The following is a 27754-nucleotide window of genomic DNA, read 5'->3' as shown; positions in this document are numbered from 1 at the left end:
ACATTCGTTCAAATGTTTGGGTTAGGTATGATTATTGTTATGAAATAAATTAGGATTTAAATAATAGGATACTTTGAATTGAATTGTTAATTCACAATGCATCAACTAATGTTAAAAAATACAAAATTGCTATTGTAATATTACTATTTTTACTGTATTTTGTATTAAATATATGCAGCCACAATGAGCATAGGAGACTTTTGAACATTAGTGTATATATAAAAAAATGTGGCACCTAATTTAATATATTATCATTTAATATTTTAAGAAGTTTTCTCTAAAAATCTATTTTATATATGTAATCTATTCCTGAAAATCAAGCCCATGACCTTGAAATTGCTAGCACTTTGCTCTATTATTTTAGTTTTAGGAACACTATGTAGACCTATGCATACTAAAAAACAAATGTTCTAATGTACCTGTGATCCACAGACCGGATCCTCTCGCAGGGAAATTCCTGCGCCCTGACTGTCCTGGGAAGTCCCTGTGGAAAAGTCAGCCAGCAGGTCTCGCAGCATCTCCTCCTGCCACAGATTTCCACAGCAGACACACGGATAGAGAATCGTGTGCCAGCTTTCTCTTTCCTTTCCTCGATGAGCTTGAAGAGCCAAGAGATAGCACAGGGTGCCACACCCAAGCTCTGTGTAGAGCTGTCCCTGCCGATCATAGTGTAGCTTTTGCCTGTGAAGTAAAAAGTGGATATTGCTGATGAGGAATGTAACCAAACATTCTAAAGATTTTGGACGACTGGAGATAACATGTAGACAGTATTATTTATTTAATGTGAGGAAGACAATATTATATATGGTTTAATTTGTGAAAAATTGGCAAAAATAATTAAGCGGTGTTTGTCAACATAGACATGTTATAAATTACACTGTCAACTGATTAACTTAGCTTGACTTAACTACATAATGATTTAAGAGCAGGTTTGTAATAGAATTTGTGTTAATAATAGTACCGTCTATGTAAAACGCCCCTAAGCTAATAAAATTAACCCACAAGGATGTTAGTCATCAGAGAATATACCATGCTAAAGCAGAGCAAATGAGCAGCCAAGCTAACTATGGGGGATTGAAGCAGCACGGTGGGAGGCATACAGTCTCACACAGTGAGGGGCTGATCAACAAGAGAGAAGGAGAGAGAGAAACTGAGCGCTTTTCAAACATAAAGTGTAAAACGAGGGCACTTTGTGTTCAACAAACCGCTATTACTGCTCAAACACATATGCCCTCCCTTCTTTTTCCCTGCCTCCCTGTTAGGAAATTTCCAGTGCAGCCAAAACAGTTTATTTTATTTTCGTCTAATGTGACAGAAGGCTACTCCAATAAAAATGCATTTGAACAATGCATTATTATAAAGTTAATATATGGGGCACTAGATTAAATAGACATTTACTAACCGAGGTTGGCTTGACCAAAACAGAAGATGCAGCCGTCTGCCCCATTGACCACAGACTGGATAACCTCTGCCACTGTCCCTGAGCACACCTCCGCCTGAGGACACAAACCCAGATTTAAACACCAACTCTATTTTATTAGTTGTATATACAGTATTTATATCCAGACAGACAGATAGGTAAACCCAAAAATGATAATAATGACAGACTGGCAGAACGACAGGACAGGACATCAGATAGATGAACAGATACAGTTTAAACGGATAACATATAGAAAGAACAACAGACAGACTAGATGACAGACAAAACATCAGACAGAACAAAAGACTAATGTGAGACAGAAGGAATGACAGAATAGATATAGTTCTAGACAGACAGACAGACAGACAGAATGATAGATCCAGGTGGATAGATCCTTGCAAACTTCCCAAAGAGATGCAGAATAGAGTAAGGACACAGATGAAGATTTCAAACCCTGGAATTATGTGTGTGTATTTTGCAGCTTGAGGAAAGCTTTGACAGTGTTGTTGTAAGAACCAGCTCTGATGTGTGCTCGCTCAAAGCCTCTTTTGTTCCGTACAATGTGGGGTAGTCATTGATCATCAGACCTGATGTTTCTAGGACAGGAAACCCAAAGACTCCAAACTCCCAAAGAGTTCAGGAGGAAGCAGAGAAAAGAGCTATGTTATCTTCTCCTCTGAGATCCCTTCAGGCGCTGTGGGCTCGGAACGATAACCCCAACTCACCAACCCAAACCTTTTATCTACCTCACAAACCAAGCAAAACTGAATATCTCCCTTATGCTTTTCTTTGATCTCAGCATGGAAGTCCTGCCTGTTTGACATCAATACTGTGAAGATTTTGTTCAAAATGAAATTATAAGTACAGACAGGAAATAGAGGATTTCTCCTTGGTATAACTTGTAAAATGCCTGCTTTTATTACACTGATTGCCAAAAATGGAAGCATTTAAACCATTACTCTACCTGTGAAGCATCTTGGGTAAAGACGGCGTCAAAGGTAAACATCTTTGGGGCGTTGGCAGAGGTGGAGCGTGTGCAGGTGGGCGGCTCACAAAAGGTCAGTTGTTTCTTATGGGCGTCTAACTTGAGAAAGGACATGGATTCTGAGGTGTCTCGCGATCCTTTGGCAGGGCATATCCTCACCATTACTTTCACCTGCAAAGCACACAAATATATTCATTTCATACTGGTTGTCCTACATAATTTTATTTGTGACAACTTCTTCAAAGCATACGGCTGCATAATTGCACCCTCCCACCCACTAATTCACACAATTACTGAGTGGTTTGAGAATGCTTTTCAGTTTCCTGGCCAAGAATTCCCCTCATACTAGCAAAGTTGAAAGCATGTAATCATCAGAAGCCCTTCTGCTCTCACACAGGGGACATCCTGCTGTAAAGTGTGGCTGGATTCAGAAAACAGGCCAACCGTGTTGTGCCTAGACACTTTACAGACACTTAATATTAACAAATATATAAAATATATCACGTTTTCCATTAAAGTCATACTAGTAGTACTATTAGTAGTAGTAGCACAACTGTTATCAATATTGATGATAATAAGCTGTGATCCTGAATATTGGAGATTTTCTGAAAATTCAGCTTTGCCACGGGAATAAATTGAATTTTAAAATATATTAAAATATGTTAAAATAATGTACTTAACACGAAAAATGGATTCAGCGTCTATTCCCTTTTTACAGTCATAAACATGAATGATAGCAAAGTGAAACACGACTGAGGCAGAACAGTTAATTATTACACCTACTCAATGAAGCAGTAATGCACTCGACTGCCTGTGTTTAACACCTTATTTTATAGCTCTGTCACTGGGGACACTTTCAGCAGCAAACAGCCCCTGAAGTTTACAGTCCTCCACTGAGATAAAGAATTAAATTTGCGGAGAAAGAGGATCTCTGTTCTGCGATCAGGCTCACCATGTTCCTTGCTCATACTGACATGTTCAGCATTGAGGACAAACTAAGCCCCACTCCAGTCTACAATCCGTCACTCGTTCCGATGAGGGGGTCAAAACACTATAGAAAATAGCCCATTACCTATAAATTATGTTTTTTGATGTCAAAATCTTAACATTTTAAGTGTACAAAATAAAAAATAAAAAATACCCTAAGAGATAAAACTAAACCAAATATAAAAACACTTTTTTATAACATAGAGGTTGACATAGTAGTCCAGAAATGTTCACTTAGAAATTATCTAATAATATAATCAATTATGCAATAATTATTTTAAAAAACAAACCCAGCTGCAACTAAATCTGACAGCAAGTGATCATTGTATTGAATAGATTATTATGGTACAAATTTCTTTGGTGTTTTAATTGCTATGAGCTTTGAGCATTTATCAATTAGACAACTCGAATCCTTCTTCTTCCTTTTTTTTGTTAAACCTGCTATAAAAAGACAAATCAAGCAATTCCCTTGAATGCAAAAGCTCCAGTGATGTGTCAATCAGTCTTTTCCACACAAATTCACTTCCATTACCCTCACTGCATAAGCACTGCCTTCTCACAATCACCTGTTCCTCTCTACCTGCTGCCTTCTAAGCACTTTGACATTTCCTTCCTCCACAAATAAAAAAAAACTAGAGTGTTCATACCCATTCCCTTTACAAGTGTCTCAAAATCAGCAGGCAACATACTTCAACTCTGTGGGGTTTACTAGCAATCACTTCACTGCATGTTTCTTGATAAAACTCATGAAAAACTTGCAGCTGCCTGTCTTTGGTGTGACTTTAGAGAACTTTAAAGCCTATTGTGCACATTTTCTAATGCTGTGTTTGCACAATGCATCAACACAATCAGGTGCGCAATTAAGGGAAGGAAAATGCTTTTTTCACATACAGTGGATATGAGGATGATGTAAGAAGCTGACTCCTCCAGAGGTGTCTGGATGCATTTTGAGAAGTAACTCAGGTGACCTCACCATCTTAATGAGCGAATCATTTCCCTGCAGACATGACGCCATATAAACCTCACCACCTGCTGGTGTTTATGAGTCAGCAGTCTATTATAGTATCATATGCTAAGAACACACATTATCTTCTTACTTTCCCACAGAGAAGTCATCCTAAAGCAGACTCTAATGGGTTCCATCTCTTTGAATTTATTTAAGTGCATCACCTGTGCTGGAGGAGGGTCATACATGGGTCAGTGCAATCTTCCATGGCTTTTAGACCTCCAGGGGGTGTTAAGGAAAGGAATGAGTTTGTTACCCAAAATAGCGGCAACATGCTGGGATGCTCATGATGCTCTAGAGAGTCCCATGAGAGAGTATATAGGGAACTGTCAGTTACATGACTAGATGTATATGTACAGATGCTCCACAGAAGACAGTGAAAGGGCATAACCTCAGCTCATTATGGTTAGTAGGTTAATATTAAGCAGATGCTCTTTATACGAAGTGACTCAAAGTACACTAATTGCAGAAACAGTCCCCCTGGAGTGACCTGAGATTAAGTGCTTTGCCTAATGGATACCAACATGCTTTAGCATGACAGTGATCATCCAGTCACTGAGATTTACGTCTTTTTTATAGGCAAAACACGTTATTGTCAGTGTACTGCCTTAATTCCTAGATCATTAGGATGATCTAGGAATACGCAATATTGTATATCAGCACCATGTTATTGGCCATTATTATATATTTTTATTTATTTAATTGGTATTGGATATTTAATATTGTTTTTAACATTTAGATTATATTTGCTATTATCTAAGACTGCGTTAATCTATGTTAAAGAAATTGTTCAACCAAAAATTGGATGACCTATGACTCAAAGTATTATGCAACTCAAGTCATACGTTGTACATCGAGTCAGAAGGCAGCCAAGAAGTCAGAACCTGGTGCTCTTGCAGAAAAAACAGTTAGTTATTTACGTCATAATTTTAAAACTATAAATATTTTTGCTGCAAAAAACCATCTATTTGCTTCAAAAGACATGTGATAAACCCTGAAGGCATATAGGTTCATTTCATGATGGATATACCCGATTTACATAGTCAATATGTCATATACACCTAAGATGGCTTGGGGGTGAGTAAAATATGCCATAATTTTGGGTGAACTATTCCTTTAATCTTCAAAAAAAAAAAAAAACTCCAATTTAAACATTGTTTAAAAAAATCCTAAGCAAATCTTCAAATAAATATTCTGTACATTATAATTGTGGGTAAATTGAAGTTTGTGGTGCATAAAATTCACTGCATCATTAAAACGTGTGATTTAACTTTTAAGTGTTTTATGTTTTATGAATTCAAACAAAAACTGTACAGTATTTTAATATCTGTCAGTAAATAAGAAAAGAATGATCAGTTTATCAGTGTTGGACAGAATTTTAATATCTTGCGTCCTATAGGGAGAAGTCTTATTAGTTTAGTTACTGTAATTAAAACTGTAATTTTCACAAAAGGTTGAGTTCTGATTAACAACTAGCATGGACAATTGGGACTGCCAGTTTGCTTATTTTATCCCAGCTATAATAGTTTACATTGCTACAGGTTCAGAGAGTTACTCATTTTGCCTTACAATGTCAAATAGCAAACAAAGTCATACGATCTGTTCATTGTTTCTCATATACTGAAAAAATCCACAGGCAAAATATTCCAGATCATCAAAAGGAATACCGATAAATTTGGTTTTTAAATAATCCAAAAATTTGACACAAATTTGGCCCTTCGAGTTGTTGTCTTATCATCAGCATTTGTGTAGTCTGACTGTCCAGCTCTAATAAACAGCTCTATTCTGAGAGAAATATGCCTTTCATTCAAATGCCCCCTGATGTCATTATCTGACCCTTCTGTTTTCATACATTGCTTTTCCCACTCCCACGGCCTGTCAGTCACTTACAACAAGGAATGCTGTCTGGCATTCCGAAGGAGCTTCTTGGAATTCCAACAGCCTGGGAATCAGGACAACTGGGCCAACCCATGCTGTCACACACAGTCTGCTTTCACGGTAACCCGAGAACTAGCCAAACTGATAAACCCACGGGGCATTCTTAAGAAGAGGGCAACCAGGGGTTTATGCATGATGTCATTTTATTAATATAGAAGAAAAAACATGGTTTCAAGATTGCCCGTTACTCACGGTCAGATTACAAAAAATGTGGCACAACCTTAATCAGCTAGGCTTTTATCACGGTTTTGTAAACCATTTAAATCCAAAAATGTCTAAAAAAATTGCAAAGGTGGCAAAAAACTTCTTGCAATTAATACTTTACTGTACCTTTCCCATCCCAGGGCTGTCCTTAACCTTCGACCCTGCCCTAAGGATACATGGGGGTACAGGTGGGGGCGAAAGCTGCAGGGCTGCGCTGAAGCCATCAGTGTAGAAGAACGGCTCTTCTGGGTCAGGTGGGGAGGGCGGAAGCTGCTGAGGCTTCTTCCGTTTGGAGAGGTTCAACTTCTGGGCAGCCCTGCGAAAGAGCAGCAAACAAAAAGTTAAGTCAAAGAGTCATGCCTAGGAGATGTTTCCATGTCTGATTTTAGATTTCATAATTATATACGTCTTTTGGTGTCATTTTTTATTCATTTAAAAACAAATAAAAACAAATCGTTCTGACCCAAACATGTGAACAGTGTAAATATTAAATAACATTGAATATAAAATAAAAGCAAAATTATGTCAAATTAAATGAGATGGTGAGGTCTCTGCAGTCTCACAAACAGGATCGAAAGAAAACTTTAAAGAAAAGACTAAGAATAAGTAATGGCATTAGATTACAGACTGAACATCTTCTCTTTATGGTGTAATCAGCAACTACAAAAAAAAGGCTTCATAAAGACACACTGTCTTCATTATTCTAGAAATGTCACATGCTTTATTTTTGGTTTTGGTTGGGCTGAAGTAATTATAATTAGCTACACAGTCAAAAGTATGTGGAGACTCCAATTAAGTCAAATCTTCACCCAACGGCAGTGCCTGACCTTACTTATGCTCCTGTGAAAACCTGCATTCATGTTCCAACATCTAGTCGAAAGCATTCCCAGAGGAGCAGAACCTTTTAGGAAGGACAAGATTCCTATTAACAGAAAATGTGCATATTGGTGTGGTGTTTGGTTTTCCACATGCTTTTGGCCATACATGTCTTTCAATAGTAAAAAAGATGCAAGCTACCTAAAGCTGTGTGTGTTTTCCAGCATACGTTTGTGTCTTTATGCCTGTTAGCATGAGGTTGAAGTGCTCGAGGAGAAAAGCTTGAGCTCATTAAATGCCTCACTCTTCCTCACATCCTTTCTTTCTCTCCCTCCAACTCCTTCAGCACAGCCTCTTCAGGGGTGAAAAATCACAGCGAACACTGTGTAATTACAGTCTGAATGAAGGACACAAGAAGAGGCCCCCACAGGAAATGTGCATGTGCCATGCATTAAAAGGTGCGAAGGGATGTGTGTGCAAACACACACAGATTTCAGAGAGAAATTAGCCCTTAGCACTAACTGTATGTGCATATTTAAACAGGGGACAAAGCATAGTCAAGTTAGCATTTTTGGCTAAATTACAAAAACTTAACTATCATTAAATAGTTACATAGACAAATATATAGACAAATATTTAAATAACAAAATGCACAAATAAATTAATAGTTAGCAGCAGGGCATTTTGTTTACTCACCAAAGCCAATTTTTATTCTCATTTGGCACTTGTCAAGTGTTAATATTGGACTCTGGGTGTGAATGAGGGAGAGAGACTGAGAGTGAAGATGAAGAGCTTCTAATAGGGGGCATAAGAGGTTGCAAAAATACTTGAGTGAGAGGAGGAGGGTTTTATTAATGTTAAACCCACCTATGGAGACAAAGCCTCTTATTTGCCTCCTCCTCCACACACCTCATCTATTCACACACGCGCGCACACGCAACACCGCCTCTAACATAAAGAGGAGACCCACGCCCACACATAGGGCAGAGAGCCGCATTCACCGCGTCTGGCTGCACGACAAATGCTTTACAAGCTCTTTATGAAGCACGACACAGAAACGCACACACAAAAGATTGAGATATCAGACAGAAGCGAACAGAGGTGAGTGACCAGAGTGGGTGAACAGCAGCATGGTAGAGTGAGCTCCGATACGCTAGGCTGGGTTTTATCCAGATGCACCCACCTGTTAAATCTCCCATCTCTGCCCTGCAGTGAACAGTCTCCCTCTGGATTTGCTGTTGCTACTAGTTTTACTGCAGGTGAGGTTTTAGGGTTGCAACTGAGCATACTTGGCTTTTTGAAAGGAGCAGCATGTTAGAGAGACAGTTCACCCAATAATGACAGTTCTATTAATCTATTCACTCTCATGTCATTCCGAACTTGTATGAATTTCTTTCTTTTAAACAAAAACTTTTTTTTTATCATACAGTGAGAAAACCAGTCAAGATGTTTAAAAAGAGTTGTGGGTGATATCGACTACATATCGACCACATTTACATTTTATCCATATAAATCCTAGGAATCAAACCCAACATCCTTAGTTTGCTAGAACCAGGTGAAATACACAAACCTACCAAAAAATGTTTATAAACGGTCAATTAACAACTAAAAGGAGTCCACTATACTTACAGTTCTCTCCAATCCATTATCTCAGTTCAGAGGTCATATCATCACAGCGTTGAGAAAAGCAGCTTTTTAACTTGTTCATTCCAGACCCCGGTAAGAGCACTCCACGGCTTCCAGCACATGTGAGAGCGAGGCGGGGCGGGTGCAAAAGGCGGGCTGTAGACAGGGGGCTAGAGGTGTCTGCTGGAAGACGGGCCGATTTGATTACTGTCACTGTCATCAGGGGTCCATTTCATGCAAATTCCCAGACGAGGAAGTGGATCCAGGTGCAGCAAGACGAGCAGGGCGACAAGCAGATGTCAGAAACGCTCATGACGACCCTCAAAAGTTTTCTGCAGAAGGAACAGGTACGTGGCACTCCTGCAGAGAAGCATTTTCCGCCACACTCTGGTTCCACGTAGAAAATCGCCAAAGTTTAATGCTTCCAGAAAAGTTTGTAACCCAAAACTGCGATCGACTTAGCCCTCACTTCACCTCTGCATTGAAGCTGGGCGGGGGCACTTCGTCCCTCTCTGCTGCGCTCCTCTCCTCCACTCTTTTGAGCTCCTCTCCACCGCTCTCCCAATGACAGAACTCCCAGGGAAGGCAATGGAAAAGGCAAATCCCCTGGGATGAGGAAAAAAAAAAAGAGTCGATTCCTGCTTCTGCTGTTGCTGGGAAACCCTGGCAGAAGTCCAACGGTCCTCTCCGTCTACTCTCCGCGTCTCTCTCAATCTGGTGAGTCGCTCTCACCTTCTCCCTCTTGCTTTGCTGCACTCTCCCTCTCCTCAGCCCAGCCCCCTTTCCATTCCCCACCCAGACACAGTGTCAGTACACAGCTGCTGTGCAAAGCGCCACTGATAGGCAGCATGCTCCACACACACTTGTCTGCACACACACATTCTCTTTTTCAATCACACGAACACACTTCGCTGACGTGCAAAGCATGCACTTTCACACACACTGACATGAATACTTCATGAGTGCAGAGGAGCCCCCTTTCCTCATTCTGCTGGACTTCAAAGAGACTGAGTTAGTGTGTGTGAAACAGAAGCAAGGAAACGGTATAATAAGTGTCTTCCTGCTCTAACACACGTCAATCCATTTCCTGTTATTAACATTACAAAAAGAGACCAAACAGCCTAGATGAAACTTATAACCAATAGTACCGTGACAATACATTAAAAATTTCAAAAATCTGTAAACTTTGGCTATACAATGAAAAACTGTTAACGGTGTCCAAATTTTTTTTTTCTTTATGTTCCATACAGGTCAAACAAGTTTGATACAAAGGTGAGCAAATCGTCATTTCTGGGTGAACTGTTCCTTTTAGATGATTAGCAGAATACAGATAAAGGCTGGTTAGATGGATGGATGGTGGATGAAGGATAAATCAATGAAGCAAGATAAAACAAACAAAGACTGCAAGCTGGCTGAAGAAACAGGTGAGCTGCGCGATGTTAATGAGGACATTAGCCCGCAAGCAAAGCTAGAGACCTCCACTGCTTTCACTAAACAATGCTGTTAACTATTAACCATGCAGACCCTGCCTTTAGGTGCTTGGGGAAAAGAAGTGTGCCAATTAACATGTAATATTTATGTGTATGTGTGTGTGTTTGAGATGATGAATTGGTGAATGAGGTGGAATGAACGAAGAGGGATGTTCTGTTCCAGCTGAAAGTATGACATATAGCCTTGCAGGACTTCGTCTGATAGCTTTGTTCAATAGAAGATTCACCTGCTCTGAGTCGCCATTCCCTCAACAGTATGTAATATGGCCATTGGTCAAGCTGACAATGCAATAAGCTCAGAGAGTTCTGTGGTTTGTGGGTTGTTTTGTGCTTCTCTAAACTCTTATTTCTCCGAAACGTATTGAACTTTCCAGTTTTTATGGGTTTTAAAAAGGACTCAAAAATCCAGCATTTTACGTTCAGCAACAAAGAGAGGTGAGAAAATGTTTAAATGTCAGCTGCAGCCCATTTTAATTCTATAATATGATTTATTTGTATGTGAAAAATATATGATAATCAGAAAAAAAAAAAAAAAAAAGAGTTAATTGAGATACCAACATCAAAAACAAAAGTTAATTTGCTAAAACAGTATTTTAAAAGCTTTTGTGTGGGTTTGTTCACATTTTAAACCAGTTCAATGACCAGGTACAATACTGTTTAAAAGCTTGGGGTTGATAAAAAAAATTTCAAAGCCTTTGAAAGCATTTAAAAAAGAATACAATAAAGCATAAATTTTATGAATCACTTCTGATCAATTTAATGTGTACTTGCTGAATAAAAATATTAAAATTGTAAACAAATAAAATAAGATCTTACTGATCCAAAATATTGAGCACCAATAAGCATAAAAAAAGTATGCTTTCATGCAGATAGCTTGCTTCTTGCCCAATATACGTCAAGCAAGAGTCAAATTGCTGCCTGGTCATTAGCTAAGACAGCCTTTAGGTTACTTAAGGACAATTTGTCACCAATCTCTCTAATCCACTTGCAGCCTATCTTGAAGCTCATTATGTGACTAGACGTCCAGCATGTCCTTATTTTCTCCCTACTTAATTCCTCCTCTTTTTCTCTGGATCAGTCAATTGTTCAGGAAAATCAGGCATTTATCAGCTGGTAATATAGAATAGGCAAGAAAATATTGACCCAAAATATTGTTGACCCTCTATATGGCACTTTTTCATACACAGAATTTAATTTGGACTGTTGCGGCTTAAAATCGTGGGATGGGATAAAAAGCTATTTCTTAAAAAAAAAAAAACTTCTTACAGAGTTTTTCCATTTCAAACTACATAACTCATATAACCTTCAAAACTTCAAGTCATTTTAAGTCAAGGCTTTGTCGAACCAGCATCAAAGTTTGCCTTGACTAACTTAAGACTTTCTTAACTGTGTTTTCAGCTACAGACTTGCAGTGTTATATTTATATTTCTGACAACTGCAAAGTCTTATTGCATGAGAAATCTTTTAAACAGCAAAACAAATCATATTATAGAATTATATAGGTATATAAAAGTATATAATTTCACTTAAACAAATGAAAAGGCGCTGTATTCTAATGTCTGAGTGGGGAAATTAAGCACTTTCAAATGAATTCTATTTCAAATATGTATAACAAGATCCCACACTGAATGAAGCCAGTGGACACAAAAAAAAATAATAATACAGGGAATTGTGCTCCATTATTTTAATGTGAAGAGTGACTTGTCTAAATGTTACAGGTGAATTTAGTCGCAGTAATGTACATTATGAAAAATGTATATTCATTTTGAGATTAAAACATTTAATAGTTTTATTAAATCATTAATTTTTTGGAGCCATTATTATAAGTTTACCAAATATGCATTATCTGCTAGAAAAAATAAACGGGGAAAAAAAATTCTACATATTTAATACAGTATGGATATACTGTGCATGTCTAATCACATATCCAAACTGTATTACATATTTGGCAGGTGCATGAACAGCAAGCACATGGTATCTCTGTCCTGCAGTCTGCAATATACAGTATATTGGTGGCATTCTTATTTAACATGATATTCTTTTCATGGATGGTCTGGTGCTGTACAGTGTTCTTTCACTACGTATTTGTGACTGAACAAGACTAATCCGCTATGCTGTTTCTTTCCTATAAATCTCTGTGAATATATTCCACCTCTTAAATTATGAAAACACAGTCATCCTCCTCAGTCATGGCATGTAGTGTCTCTTTAATTCCAACTATATTCCCTTGGTTAGAACCAGCATGAAGCCACTGATTCATATATGAGCCAGCATTGAGAGGCTTCAATGCCTATGGCTAGAAAAAGATCAGCTCAAAGGGCATCATGGCTCAATAATTTCTGTGAAATCTAAATGGCGTACCCAAAACACCACGACATCACTCAACACCTTCCACTGCTTCCCGACACCTGTGTTACCTGCTGAGATGCCATGTTCTCACTCATTCAGCTCTTTGTCTTAATGTTGTATAGCAGCTGCTTTGAGCTCCCGTCATTATTGACCTGGGTTTCGTGAATTGTGCGCCGCGACCTTGCCCTGAGGGACACGGGAGCTTTTGTCATGTAGTGCCAGGGGGCTTTGCCTCCACAAATGATGGGGCAGCTCTTTAACAGCATGCTAGCACATCTAGCGAATATTAGCACACACTCAGCCTGGCAGAACACATTCGGTTTCTGTTGCTGAATAGAACAAAGAGAAAGTAGACGCCAATAGGAACCCGATTCCAATCAAACAATCCCGTTCAATAATTTTGGCTAACAACAGGTTGAGCAGTTGTTGGAGGCATCAGGAGTTTCCGGAGCTCAGCTGTTTCAAGGACATGGCAGCTCTACGGATCGAAATCCCGAATCTCCCTCGTTTCCCCCCTTAGATATAATATGGAAAAGGGGGGAGTTCAGACAGTGGGGTGGAGGCACAACCCCCTTCATTTTCAAAGGAATAGTGCCCGGCTGGAAAACATCAAATAGTCCAGCTCAGAGACCCAAGGATCGGCTCTGTCAATATCTGCCTGCCATGTGTCCTTTATTGTTTTTTCCCCCCTCATTTTTTACCCTTTTGAATGACAATGAAGCTCCAGCTACTTTATGCATGAAAAAAGAAAACCTCTCGAAAGGAGGTTAAAATGCAAAAGTAGGTGGTTAAAAATGAAAAGCAGGTAGTCTCCAGTGATCTTATTAGCATTCGTCTATGATGGCACAGAGTGTGAAATGAGAGAGGCAGGATTAAGGGGATAATGTACCTACTGTAAAAAGCAAAGAGGGCATAAAAAGTGGAAGGACAGAAAATGAATTACAGACAGCAAGACAAAAAGAATTTCAAATAATTTAGAGATCTGAACAATACAAATTATTTAAGGTAGAAGTTATTTAAAAATACTTTCTCTAATGTCATTCTAAATCTGATTTTGTCCAAACAAAAGTTTTTTTGGACCCTATTGACTTTCATTGTATGGACAAAAACATGACCTATTCTTCAAATGTATTTTTTAATTTCTTTATACTACAGAAGAAATAAAATCATACCTGGTTTGGAACGGCATTGAGAATTTTTTTTTTTCACATGTTCACATGTTCAGTTTTCAGCAACTTATACAGGAGTACTTGTTTTATTAACATAACATTAGCATAAATTAATTTCAATAAAAAAAAAAATCACTTTCCTTTATACACACAGACTATGAAGTGGTTTTCTGTGCACTTAAATTAAAATCAGACCCGACTCATCATGTGATTTCAAAATGTAATGTAAAGTAAAAAATGAATAAATAAAAATAAAAAAATAATAATATATATATATATATATATATATATAGTCTTCATCTCATATATATATTTAAAATCGTAACTTTAAATAAAATCAGTGTTTGTGAAAGTGTAAGAAGATTGTAGTTAAAAAAACCTCATAACATTATTTTAATTCTTAAATTTTTCCCTTTCAGTCTACTGTTGCACTTTAAGGGCTGACCTGGAAAAAACGGCACTGCTGCATTTTTTACCAGTATATTCTCTTTCTTTTCCTTTTCCCCTCACTCTTGCAAACTTTGTGTTGAGATGTTTCCACTGTTGCTTCACCTGAAGTCTCTCTCTCTCTCTCTCTCTCTCTCTCACTATCTCTCAGTCTCTGTCAGCTGTTTCCAGAGTGTCAGAGTTCCACACACTCACAGACTGATGTTTAATTACCACTTAGACAGCATCAGCTACATGCCTATACATACAAATACACTCACACACATCTGTGCGAGTACAGCGCTGACAGGCAGCGTTGGTGCTCAAAGCACCTGAGAATATTCTCTCTGTAAATAGCATTTTAAACAGACTTCGTGTCATGAGCTACTTACTGCATGGAAACGAGGGATGAGGAAGGAGTGAGAGAGCAAGACAAAACAAGGCTGGAGGAACAAGGCTGACAGGGAGTGATTGTGGAGAGAACTGAACGAATGAGAAACAAAAATAGAGTGATGCAAAAAAAGAGAGAAAATGTGAGCTTTTTCTCATCAGACTTCTACAATTATTTATTCAACTCCATCTTTCTGCGAACAAACTGGGTCACAGGCTGAAACTTTGGCCCAGAATTGTCAACACAGACTGCCAAATAGGAGACATGGCTGTATGCCCAACAACAACAAAATACACTCGACCTGAGAAACAAAAGCCAACACACGGCCCGCACACTGATGCACTATACAATACGTCCTCATAAGAAACATGATGGGAGATGAGAATGAAGCAACTTCATAATAAATATTGATTCCAGATTTCACAGAAAACACAGACAAGTGTTCCTGCTCAGTGGTGGACAGCACTGAAAATTTATGGTAATTGCAAATAATAAAATGCAATTAACCATATAATCAAGCAAAATTGTAAATAGATGAGCTTATCAAGCTTTAAAAGAAAGGCAAAAAATCTTTTCAATCTCAATTTTACTATATCCAAGGCCACTTAGTTGCATTTGCATGATCATTTTTAATACATTTTACATATTTGGGTGTAAATTCATCTGTCACCTGGAAGAGGTTATATTAACCAAAACAATAAAAGTTAAATAAAAGATGGAAAAAATGTTTTTATTGTTGATTCAAGTAATGTTGATAAATGTTCATACCGGTCCCATGATAGGGTGACTTTAACTATGTACATGCATTTAAATTAATAAATAGGTAGAATGCACTTGTGCATATTTTTTCATTGTACTTATATTTCTTAAAAACAACTATATGCAATTACATCTGTAATTACATTTATAATAAAACCCATCCTTAATCTACTCATAACCTTACCCATATCCTGCCTCAATAGCTGCAAGTGTTTTGCCATTCAATATGAACACAATAAGTGCATTTATACTTTATATTATATTTTGAAGTACATAGTAATCATGGCCAACTAATATAAAGTGTGGCCTAGATTTATTAGAAATAAATACAATGTTTACTACCGCAGACAATCCTAATAAAACAAAAATCCTCTCACATGCAAAACATTGGTCTTGTGATGCACAACTAGAGTTCAAATCCAAACATAACATACAATTATTGTTACTTTTTGCTTTTTATATTAAACAGAATGGCAGCTGATATTTGTATGTATATGTATTTAATTTTGTTAGGTATTTCTATTAAGTGTCTTCACTATGTACCTACATGTAAAGTAATCATACAACATCATACAATACAATGTAATACAATGCACTTTTTGTGTACATACATGTACATCAAGATTTAAAAATGCCTTGTAATTACATCTGTAATTAATTTCTCTAATAATTACACAGTCAAACCATACCTCTACACCTTAACCCACCCTTAAAATGTAAAAAAACCTGGACCTAACCTTAACTATAACCCACCTCAATAGCAGCAAAGTGATTTGCAATACAACAGATACACAATAAGTAAACTACCTCCAAGATGCACATTTTTGGTAGTTCAATGAAATTTACTTATATAAAATATGATGTTTTATAACTCTAAAACATCCCTTTTTTATCTATAAAATCGTGTATTTTTTTCAAGCATATATACCTGTGCTGCAATAGTACTAAAATCCTGTTTTATCGACATGTAAGTTATTTGGGAAAATGAATAATAGCAACCTTTTTTAGTTTCACTGTCAATAAATCCTAATGCAAATTGATAACAAAACAGAGAGAATGCAAAATGAGGAGAGTAGCAGTAAACAATGTCAGTTTATATTACGGAAGCTTTGTATTTATACTGCTATTCTGCTGTAAATCCTGCTGCGTTGAATTTTGCATTGAAGCTTCAATGCACCATCACATCAAATCTACATATAAGCTTTTGCCTTCAGGAAGTTCTACGGGTTATAACTTTTCCTAACCGCGATAAGCCGAACACATTTCTACAAAGTGCATATATTATCACACAAAGAGAGAGAGAGGTTATTGTAAACCTAAAAGCTTTTGTTAAAAGCAGGTAACAAAAGTTGTTAAAAGCAGAAATGCGTGTTCAGACACATCAGTAACATGATGCATTCCCGACCTCCGCATTCATTACAAGCACTTTCATTCAGTGCAAACAGGTGTCGTCTATGTTGTTCGCTGGCGATTATGCGTTTCAGCACAGCAGTCAGCAGGACAATAATGTGGTGCATGACTCCAGCAGATAATACACACTCAGCATGCCGATGAAAGCCCATGAAAAAGCACATGAGAGAAACCCTCGTCCACGGGGCGACATCAAAGCCGTGGAGAGACAGTCCCCATCTACGGGAATAGAGAAGCTACTCTGCTTTTATCTGTAAATCTTTAAAGGCAAGATTACAGCTGGCCTTCAGTCGTAAAAAACCCACTTGCTCCTGGTACTTGCTTTTTGCACACCTCTGCACAATTCAGCATCATGCATGATGTGAAGCATTTCGTGACACATATATGTTTGCTATAAAACATAAAACTGATCTGCTATATCCAGTCGTGATCCTGAAGGTCGCAAGGCTGCTGATTGCAGGAGATGCATGTAAATAGACCTCCGTCACCAGAGTTGAGTGCTCACCTCTTCACTTAAGGTTATGCTGTCCTATATCAGAAAATAAAGAACAACTTTATACCTGAAACCTCCCAGGCAAATCTGTGGGTGAGAATGTGCGTGTCTGTATCTGTTCTTACACTCCCTCTGGCGTGTTTACTAGACTGCCACTTTCAAACAGATGAGAGGAAGGGAATCTGTCACAACAACCATTCTTGATCTGTATCTGTAAGGGAAACAACTGGGGTTAAAGGTCACAGAAACCGCAGCACACCTCCAGAGTCTCCTGCTGAATAGAAAACCTTCATTCGCACACACATAAGGTTTGGATAAAAAACGTTGGCTTTCCAAATAAATGAGTAACTTATAAATTAATAACTGGGAAAATCTGAGCATTTTCTTACTCTTAATCGTGATCGTATGTATTTTTCAATAACAGGTTTGATAATAACCGTGACATGGAAGCAATACACAATTATTTTTTTAATAATGTCTAATACTAATTTTGTTTATTACTCATGTATATTGCTAAGTAACTTTGTTTTCTAATATATAAATGGGACATGTTTTTTCACACATTAACGCTAAAAAATATTAATTTAGAAATATCTGTAAAATGAAAGATAGAATATTGAGGAATGACATGAATTGAATGACAAAACAATAGATGCATAGACCCAAAGAATGACAGAATAGATAGATAGATAGATAGATAGATAGATAGATAGATAGATAGATAGATAGATAGATAGATAGATAGATAGATAGATAGATAGATAGATAGATAGAATACTAATAGAATAATAATAGAAAACTTAAAGGAAATGTTTTCCACCATATTTTGAGAATGACCCATTTAAAGAGTCTAGTCACGCAAACTAGTTGATCTGTGATCTCATCCTGTCATTCCCCCTCAAAATGCCAACCAAATTGACAAATGGTTTTTATACAAGACTTTTTTTTTCAAGCAAACTTTCCCTTAATTTTAACTTTTTTTTTTTTTTTTAATCTTTTATTTGTTTACTTTTTTTAAGTCTCCTTAGCATCCATAACACCTTTATCATATTTACATCTTTATTGTGTGTGCAGCTAATTTACATACCATCTATGGTCCCATTTTGTTATGAATACAAACAAGTAGAAGGCTAAAAGAAATATATAAATATGCAGACTCACTTTTAACAAAACATGCCTTCAACGGAAAAAAAAAGCAACGGGGGGTCCTAAATTATATGTTTCTGATCACCTCTCCACTCTCTCTCTCAAAATTATTTAGCCTTTTCTGCCTCTCTTTCTTTCACAACTGTGCAACCATGGCAACTTGCTTTTAAAGAGCCTGTGCAAGGTGTGAGCTCCAGGTGGAAGTCAAGGCCAGGGAGAGGACATGAGCCTGACGCCTGACATTTGAGCTGCTCTGACTCGAATAATTGAGAAAAGCATGAAAACATTTTGCCATGAATATGGATATATTGCCACAGGCAGTCTAAGCAATATTTAAAATGTCTATTTGTCAGTCGTGTCTCATTTACATAATAGCACATTCTTTCATTGGCAGGATTTTGGACTGACTGGGTGCACACAGAAATCACTGCCAAAAGCTTCCCTTATGACCCACCTTATTTATCAACCACTGTGTGCGTTGGGCATCAAAAAGACAGATGTGCTTCAGCTGACAGCGCATACTAATTCACTAGTTTTGGGTCAACTGAAATGGAAAAAGATTAGCGGTAATACCTAATGATGCACACAGAAGCACAGGACATACAGTGATCAGTGTCTAAAATCAATGGCATGACTAACCCACAGCCTCTTTATTACTTTTTTTAAGGGAACATAATGGCCAAGGCAAACCCCCCCGTGGCGATGTCTGTCAGTCATTTACAGAAGGTGGTACTGAAGGTGGTGAGCTAGAAATGAAGAACGCTGCTGTCAATAGGCTAATTGTATGCAGTGTCACACAGCAATTAGTGTCTCGCACTTCTGAGCATCTCATTCTATTCCCAGACATTCGGTCACAGACATAAACTCCTGCCTGTGTTATTAGGTGGGCCACAGTTGTTGATTGTCGCTTTGTCGTCTTTGTTGACCAAAATAATGATTACAAATAGAGAGACAGAATCCTGTGTGTCTGTATCTTTTTTTCATGCTTCCCTATGCACCTGAGAACCTGCCTTGGCTTTTTATCATAATTGGGAACCAAAACTATGAGCATATTAGAAATCTGGGATATAAAAATCCAATTTAAGTTTTAGGATTTTAAGGATTTTAGTTACATGCTCATGTGATGTTGTTTTGCTACATAATCACTAAAACTTATTGTTTGCACGTTTCAAGCATTGTGGTTTAAAAATAAGTGATTTTAAGTTGTTGAAACACAATCAGAAGTCAAAGAGAACTCATATATGTGAGACATATTTGTCATATGTGAGCGCTGTCAGAGAGGCGTGCAAATGAAGATGGCGCTCATAGTTATTTTTGCTGCTTTATAGGTCTTGAACAGTTAAATACACACACGTATGTGTCAAAATGCCCATCTTTACAAGTGTCCTTGTAAACACAGTAATTTAGGTCTTGAGTGAAAGCAAAACTGTCCGCTCACAGATTTGCCCTGTGCAAATAAATAAAATTTCTCTTTAAACTGGAATCATGGCAGAATATCAGTTGATGGTCACTTTGCGGGGCACTTACGTCCGAATAGAACAAATGTCCGAAGCGATAAAAGAAACATACATAATGAGTGGAGCAGGAGGGTGGAGGTGTGGCAGGGGGACGAGGGCTGGAATTGAGAACCGCTGCTTTATACAATATGTAGCATTTTTTATATATTAGTTCTATTGTAGTTTTTTGTCCTGTTGCTTATAACTGTTTTTTTTTTATTTAATCACTTACTGTTTACCTGTCTTCAGTGAGCTTGAGGGTTTTTTTTTACATGTAGGCTAGTATTTGTTTCTTGAAAGCTTTTAAGTTTACTTTTCTTCTTTAAAGAGCAAAAAAAAAACTATATTTAAAACAAAAATAACTATATGAGTACATTTATCTCATTACTGTGAAATAATGAATAAGATTTTGGTCATATTGACCATACAACACCATTTATGTAAGGAATAACTGAATCATTAATCATCAATAACTGGACCAAAACTGGTTGTCAACTTGAAATTTTAAGTGAGTTAATGTTAATTTAAGTTAATATGTTTTGGTAATTGTATCTGCATGCATATATAGAATTTTTTTTTTTTTATTTAAAATAAATAATACAAACATACGGGTACTAGACACATGTTACACTACAAAATTAATCCATGAATTTGGCAAACAATTGATCTGTTACATAGCGATTAACCATTATCCCTGCGGATACATGGCCAATCCAGCTTTGAGACCTCTGCCATTTGGATTTTGCACTCTCTTGGACTGCTAAGCCTCAGCATTGATCGATGACATTTCAACACATTAGGCTGAACTGCCTTCAACATCGCTGCAGTCTCCATGGACGCTGAGAAAGCATTGCCGTGACGTGACTGCCAGAGGCAACGCAGGATTCTAGGTCCTTGGGAGTGAGGGCCTGAGGAGGTGCTAAGGGACCATAACATTGAAACTGGGATCCACAGAGCACGATTAGCTGGATTGATGGCTGTGCACTGTGCAAAATACATCCCCGACAGGCTTTTAGGCTTACCTGAGGAAGAATGAGGCTGCTGTGCTGGTTTGGGGTGCTGGTGGGATGGCTGGCTGGTCATGGTGACTCAGTCTATGTCCTGACGGAGAAATCAAAGGTACAGCACTTGTGTGACTGGACCTGGAAGCCACAGTTGCCAAACTGTCCTTCTCCATAGTTGGACTCTGTTGGGAAATAAATCACAAAATAACAAACAGTGTATCAAAAATTTCCTTAAAGGGATAATTCACCCTAAAATAAAAATTCTGTAATCATTTACAAACCATGTCTTTCCAAGCATGACTTAATTTCTTCTAGGCAAAACATTGGAAGAAATTTTTTAAAAATGTTTCAAACGTTTTTGTCTGTTCATAAAAAAAAATCATTGAGTTTGAAAACAACATTGACTTTCACTGAAAATGTATGCAACAAATTATAACTGTATAGAAGTAATGATCAAAGCAAATTACCTATCATTACTGAGGACTAGGGGGAAAACATAAGCCCGATGGCATTAATATAGGATTAATTCAAAGGGATTAATACACACACAAAAACATATCCTAAATAATTTTGCTTGTTACAAAATAAAGCAAGGATTTATCCATGGTAACTAGTCTACTGACAAAAAATATTTACCTATAATTCTTTGACCACCCTGTTGATTAAATGTGTCTTTGCTCTAGTTTCTACCGGATAACCACTGCGGTCATGACACGATTGTGTCTGGAGGAGAGTAGGTTGCTGAAGAGTGTGTCTTAAAGCATTTTTATTACACTCAGTCTTTGGCTAACAGGATTTCAAACACATCACGTAATACCACAAGCATAGCCTGCTGTAAAGTAATGAAATCCTGTGGGAAACTAGTGTCAAAAAGACAACAGCTACTCATGCAGTAATGTGAATTCGAGCAAGCAGCCCATGAACTAAACGCGTGTAATCGTGTTTCTAAATGGTAATGACAAATGTGGCAAAACCATTTTCTCTTTATAATTGTTTTTAAACTTGTTATACACACGTTATGGGCATCTTTTTCATATATATGTGCAGTGGTGATAGGCTATTGGTTTATGGAAACCTAGCAAAGATCACATACTGAAAAAACGTACTAGTTTGTACTCTTGAGAGAGGCACTCCAGGAACTGTCCTTAAAGAGTTTAATAAAAAGCTCCAGATCAAATACACCTGCTTTTTTATTTATAAGCATCTAGTGAGCTTTCACACATGAAATGAGTCTTTCTAAAACACAGAGACCAAACAGAAGCATCATGCCCATTTAACATATATTACTTTAAACACAGAATTAATAAACTGTGAAAGCTACTCTTTGTTTTCGTTTATAAAAGGAACAGCTAGGGGTGTCAGAAATTCTCACACAAAAAAAGAAAAATGTTTTAAAGTATGGCATATACTTTAGTATGGTACTTAACTGACTCTGTATTTCATCTAGTGATATACATTTTGGACACTATGTAAACTACCAAAGTCTGCTTTTTACCTTTAAATGTACTGATAACCAATATAACACATATGGTAAAATAAAAAGAAACATGATGAGAGTCCTGTCCATAAACATATAATGCAATAAACATCAATGAAGTAATAGACAACAGAAAATAGAAAACTATACAATATAATTTATATGAAATATAAATCACATTGTCACTCATGTCCTACGTACAGTAAAAGTACATTTAATGTAAAACCATTTAGTTTTTTTTTTTTTTACCATAAGATAATTTACAGTTTACAATTAACCAATTTTTGCTTTAGCTTTTTTTTTTCCAATTACAAACAATTGTACAGTGTAAAATAAAAAACAAAACAAAGAGTTACAAAGAATTTAAAACTGCAGTACTAGTCTAATAAATCTTTGACTTTCACAATAAACCAATATTTCTAAATAACCTCTTTGTCTATGTGTTCATCTATAGGACACCAAATAAGCCAGGACGCTCACTGTTTTCCCCTTAATAAAAAAAAAAAGGCACATGATGGCCCTGGAATGAACACTGTTCTTGGTAGCTACCTCTACATCTGAATATAACAAAATCTTTGCATTCTCATGTACATGTGTTTGTAATGTAAGTTTTAATTAGAATTTTCTATCTAAAAGAAAAGAGAGCAAGTAGTACATGACAGCACACTCACACACACATGTATACATGAATGCACAAGGATAGAGGGGAAATGAGAAGGCATGAGTAGGTACAACAGAATCTGGGAAAAGTGGAATAGCTGTGATCTGCTGACAGCTTGATGTAGAGATAACGAGCACAGAAAAATCACACACGTGCAGGGTCTTCTGCTCCAGAGAGACTCGTCTCAAACACCCACCATGGCTGTGTGCTAATCTACCTCCCTTCACTCCAGCCGTAATTACAGCCTCATGTCAGGGTCCACAATTAGAGCCCAGAAGGATGCCGAAAGAGGACGATTTGAGATCGTAATGGACAGGCTGTGTTCATTTGAACTAATTATACTGTACTTTGAAAAATATGAGCTTGTAGAAATTAAAACATGAAGGCAACAAGCTTGCATGAATTAATGTTCCCGATTATACTACTTGTCAAAAGTTTCTGGGCCAGTATGATTTTTGTTTTAAAAAGAAAGAAATTAATACTTTTATTCAGCAAGGATGCATTAAACTGGTCAAAAGTGAAATTATAGACATTTTACAAACTATTTCTGTTGAGAACGGTGTTATTTTGAACTTTTTAACCAAGAATCCTGAAAAATGTTTGCTTAAAATATCAGGCAGCACAATGTTGCTTAAGCAGCAAAACAGCATTAAAATAATGAATCAAATGTCATCAATAATGTCATCAAATCTTTCTAACCCCAAAGCTGACATCTCACAGAGCCTGAACTGATCAGTATAGTGTATTTTAAGTCTTGAGTTGCTAAGCTGCTAAATGTGACCAAAAAACAACATGTAAACTGGCTAATAAGCCATAAATACAATACATATTAACTCCTGAGGCATTGGTAATTAATATGTGTTGTTTGATTCTGTAGTGTAGCAGTGTAATGTAGTGTATTCTGGGAAGAAGACAAATAGGACTGAACCATACCAAAACTGTTAAAAAAGTAGGTTTGTCCAAAAATGTATAAATTAAACAAACTCACTTTTCATGTTGGTTCGACTCAGTATATTGTAATGGAGGTGCTGTTTTTAGATGTACATAAGTTTCAACTGCTTTTTCCTGAAAGATGTTGAAACTTCAAACAAGTAAAAAATAAATAAATAAATAAAATCGTCAATCAAAGTGATTCTTCGGTCATTTTAGCACCAATCGCCTTAAGAATACGTGTTATAGTGTAAGTTTAGATACATAAGCCAGTTCAAAAAGAGGGGGCTCATCCATACATCAAACAAATTTGCTATCTGTGTAACAGCCATGATAATCCATTTGAGTTGTCAAATTAAAGTAAATTGCATAATGACCTTTCCCTGTAGTCAACAATTCAATACAGAGCTTTTAATTTCAGTGTGCAGCATTGCTCTGTCTCTCTCTCACTCTCTCTCTCTCTCCCACACACACACACACACGCGTGCACGCACACAAGCTCACAAGAGTGTGTTAGATGGGCACAGCTGTGTTCCAATAAAACCCAGCAGCAGATGGAGCTCAGTGACAGCAAAGAGGTCACATTGGACTTTAACTTTGACATTTATAGAGCATTCACTAGCACAAGTGGTGACAGGAGAGAGCAGCCCCTCTGAAACGCTATTAATTATCAGCTTATATTAAATGTTGTCAGACAACAGCAATCTGCTGGCCACAAAAACAATTTATAAACCCTTAAACCCTGTTACCAACTCAAATATAACCTTATAGCATTACTATTAAAAAATCACTGTAAGTAATGAGTGCTTCTCCACTGCAGGACAGCACAGGAAAGGAAATTAAATTGTTAAATCCGGTCTGCTGTTTTTGAGTGTTGCAGAAGAGGCCCTTAACGTCCTTCACAGAATGAGACCACTGCCAAGTTAAAGCAGGGCAGCATGTGCAGTCTAGCAGACAACCATCCCAGATGGACGTCAGGTGCCATTTTTTCACCCCAGGTGAGACTGCAGTCCCATCTGTTGACAATTTGCACTTTTGGCTCCCTCCACACATTCAAATAAAGCTTGTGCGGCGTTCCTCAAGGCCTTAAAAGAGCCCGGCTGCCAGAGGAGGCCCATTAGTGGGCTGCGGGTGGCACTTAGGCCTGAGGACAAGCTGATGAGGCCTGTCCTACACTACAGAAACACACGGGGTGGATGCCTCTAGCTGCCTCCAAGCTGATATTATACTAAGTGGGATGTATGGATGAAAGATGTGACTTTCCTTCCCTTCTTTCTTGATGCAGTTTTGCAGTCTGCTAAAGTGGTCTGCACAATGCTGAAGTATACAAAAGGAACGTAAAAAAACACCTTTATGAATAAAAAAAAGGACAAAACACTTTGTCAAATATGGCTCTATTGAAATTCATGGCACAATGTCTTTGTCTTCAAGGGTGGAAACGTTCTCCAGGGTACCAACAGCCTTGTGTTTGTGTGGTTTGGATGTGCTGTGACTTTCAAGGTCTAATTGCTTTTCATACCCTGTGAGATGAGGGGGAAGACAGCATCCATTGTGCTCCTTTGACACAGGGCCAGTCATCTTGTCTTTACTACAATATTCTGTATTATGCAGAGGTGCTACAGGAGGACTACCAAATGCAAACTTGTTGACGTTGAAAAAAATACACAAGTCATTCATTCCAACAAAGATGATGGCAGTGAGCCCGTCTTTCGTCAAGAATTGCATGTTATACTTAATAACAATATTTTACACACATTTTATATCCAGGATTTTAGTTCTGAGGGTCCAGTGACCAGTGATTGTAATCTTGATTGGATATAAAAATATGATGGACTTTAGGGGGTTGTTACTGAGCTTGATTGCATATATACATAACTTATTATAAAGATTTATGATGCATAAAGCTCAAGGGAACACTAACTGATAACAGATATCAAACTATTTCCCAAAATAAAATAAAATAAAATAAAATAAAATAGTGCTACTAACAATAACTACTACAATGTCTAGAAGCAACGTTCACACTAAATAGCAAAATTAAATAAAATAAAAAACACCTACAACACATTATAATACACTAAATTACCAATAATACAATATTAATATTATAATTTTTTGTCTTTTATATGCTTATTATACAGACTATTAGAGCACATAGTTTATATCTATGTAAATATTAACATATGATTGCAGGTAGCATATAGTTTTCCTAGTCTGAATATTCAGCACTGATTATCTATTAAGTAATGACTGGTCTAATTCTATGCTTACTATGCAGACAAGGTCACAATCTCCAACTCTGCTTTTCCATGGAAACCTTGACGTTTCTAGTAACTATTGACATGAAAAAAATGTGAACTCACAATCACATCTGCATCCTTTAAACATACCTCTCAAAGATGTTTCCATCCTTCATAAAGTGTAAAAAACTAGGGGGCAACTCACACTCACAATTCTTAAGTTTTTTTAATCTTATTCATCTCTCTAAGCATCAGCCATGACAAATGGTTCATCTGTGACAATGGGGTCACCTCAAGCCATCCAAATGCCTATCAAATTGCATTCCATATCAAGATGACTTAATGCTCAATCTCCCGACAGGAAGGTCAAGTAGAACCGAGAAGGCCAAAACGAGACAAGCAGCGGCTAATTTACCTGATAATAATGTCTGGCTAATGCTAAGTCACTTAGCACACAAACATATCAAAGGTGAAATATTTCTTTTTTGGGCTTTAATGAGGATTTAGATCTGTGGTTGTGGAAATTTGTGCTTTCTGAAATCCTGATGTGCCACAAACGTTTTCAAAGCATGCAAAATCAATTAAGATGTCCGTGATAACCTTGAAGCAACTTCTAAAAAGGCATTTCATTAAAAAAAACCAAAAAAAAACTAAAACATATATAATACATTATGTTTACCTTCAGTCCATTCTGTTTAAGTCACTTTAAGCCAGAACTCTACCATCTGATTCAGACAGATATTATCAAAAAGCTAATATCTTATTCTCTCTGAGAAAGGTTCGAGTCCTGTCATAACAGCCTGATCCTCGGCCCTGAACTGGACATGAGCTCCATAATGTTATAAATATAGTCACATAAACCCCGCGATGAGGGACTCCTTTATGAAAGCTAATAAATAATTCTGCTCAAGGTAAAACCATAAACCAAATCACTAGGCCATAATCACAGAGACTTGTATATTTGCAATGCAACCATTATGTGCTTTGTGGCCCAAAAGGCCCTCAGCAGAAACATCCCAGATAGTGGCCTTGGTGTCCTAAACTTTTTACAGGAGTTACAGTTTGTACTACTAACTTTACTCAGATTTGGATATATAGCCACTTGAACAGTTCAAGAAATTAGGAAAAATAGCAATAAAAAAAAAAGGCTAAATTAACAAAACCCATTTAAAACATTGGGGTCAGTATTTAAATTAATTAAAAAATAATTATTACTTTTATGCACAAAGGGTTCATTAAAATGATCGAAGGTTAATCTCCATTTCATCCAAAATGTTACTTATGCCCTTCTGTTCCTCATCTTTCCATATGTTGTATATTGTGGAGCCACA

General features: G+C 37.2%; 1 protein-coding gene across 1 annotated transcript in view; it reads right to left on the bottom strand.

The window, feature by feature from the left end:
* Positions 1-27754, bottom strand: part of LOC122324585 (kinesin-like protein KIF26A) — a 60317-nt gene that overhangs the window by 11241 nt on the left and 21322 nt on the right. Inside the window, 6 exon segments of the mRNA XM_043219119.1 lie at positions 420-526; positions 529-681; positions 1403-1496; positions 2385-2576; positions 6667-6856; positions 21134-21297. Of these exon segments, the coding sequence (XP_043075054.1) occupies positions 420-526; positions 529-681; positions 1403-1496; positions 2385-2576; positions 6667-6856; positions 21134-21297 (900 nt within the window).

Source organism: Puntigrus tetrazona, chromosome 20, assembly GCF_018831695.1.
Source record: "Puntigrus tetrazona isolate hp1 chromosome 20, ASM1883169v1, whole genome shotgun sequence".
NCBI lineage: Eukaryota > Metazoa > Chordata > Actinopteri > Cypriniformes > Cyprinidae > Puntigrus > Puntigrus tetrazona.
Note: the sequence above shows the minus strand (reverse complement) of the source record. Positions and strands in the feature narration are given on the sequence as shown.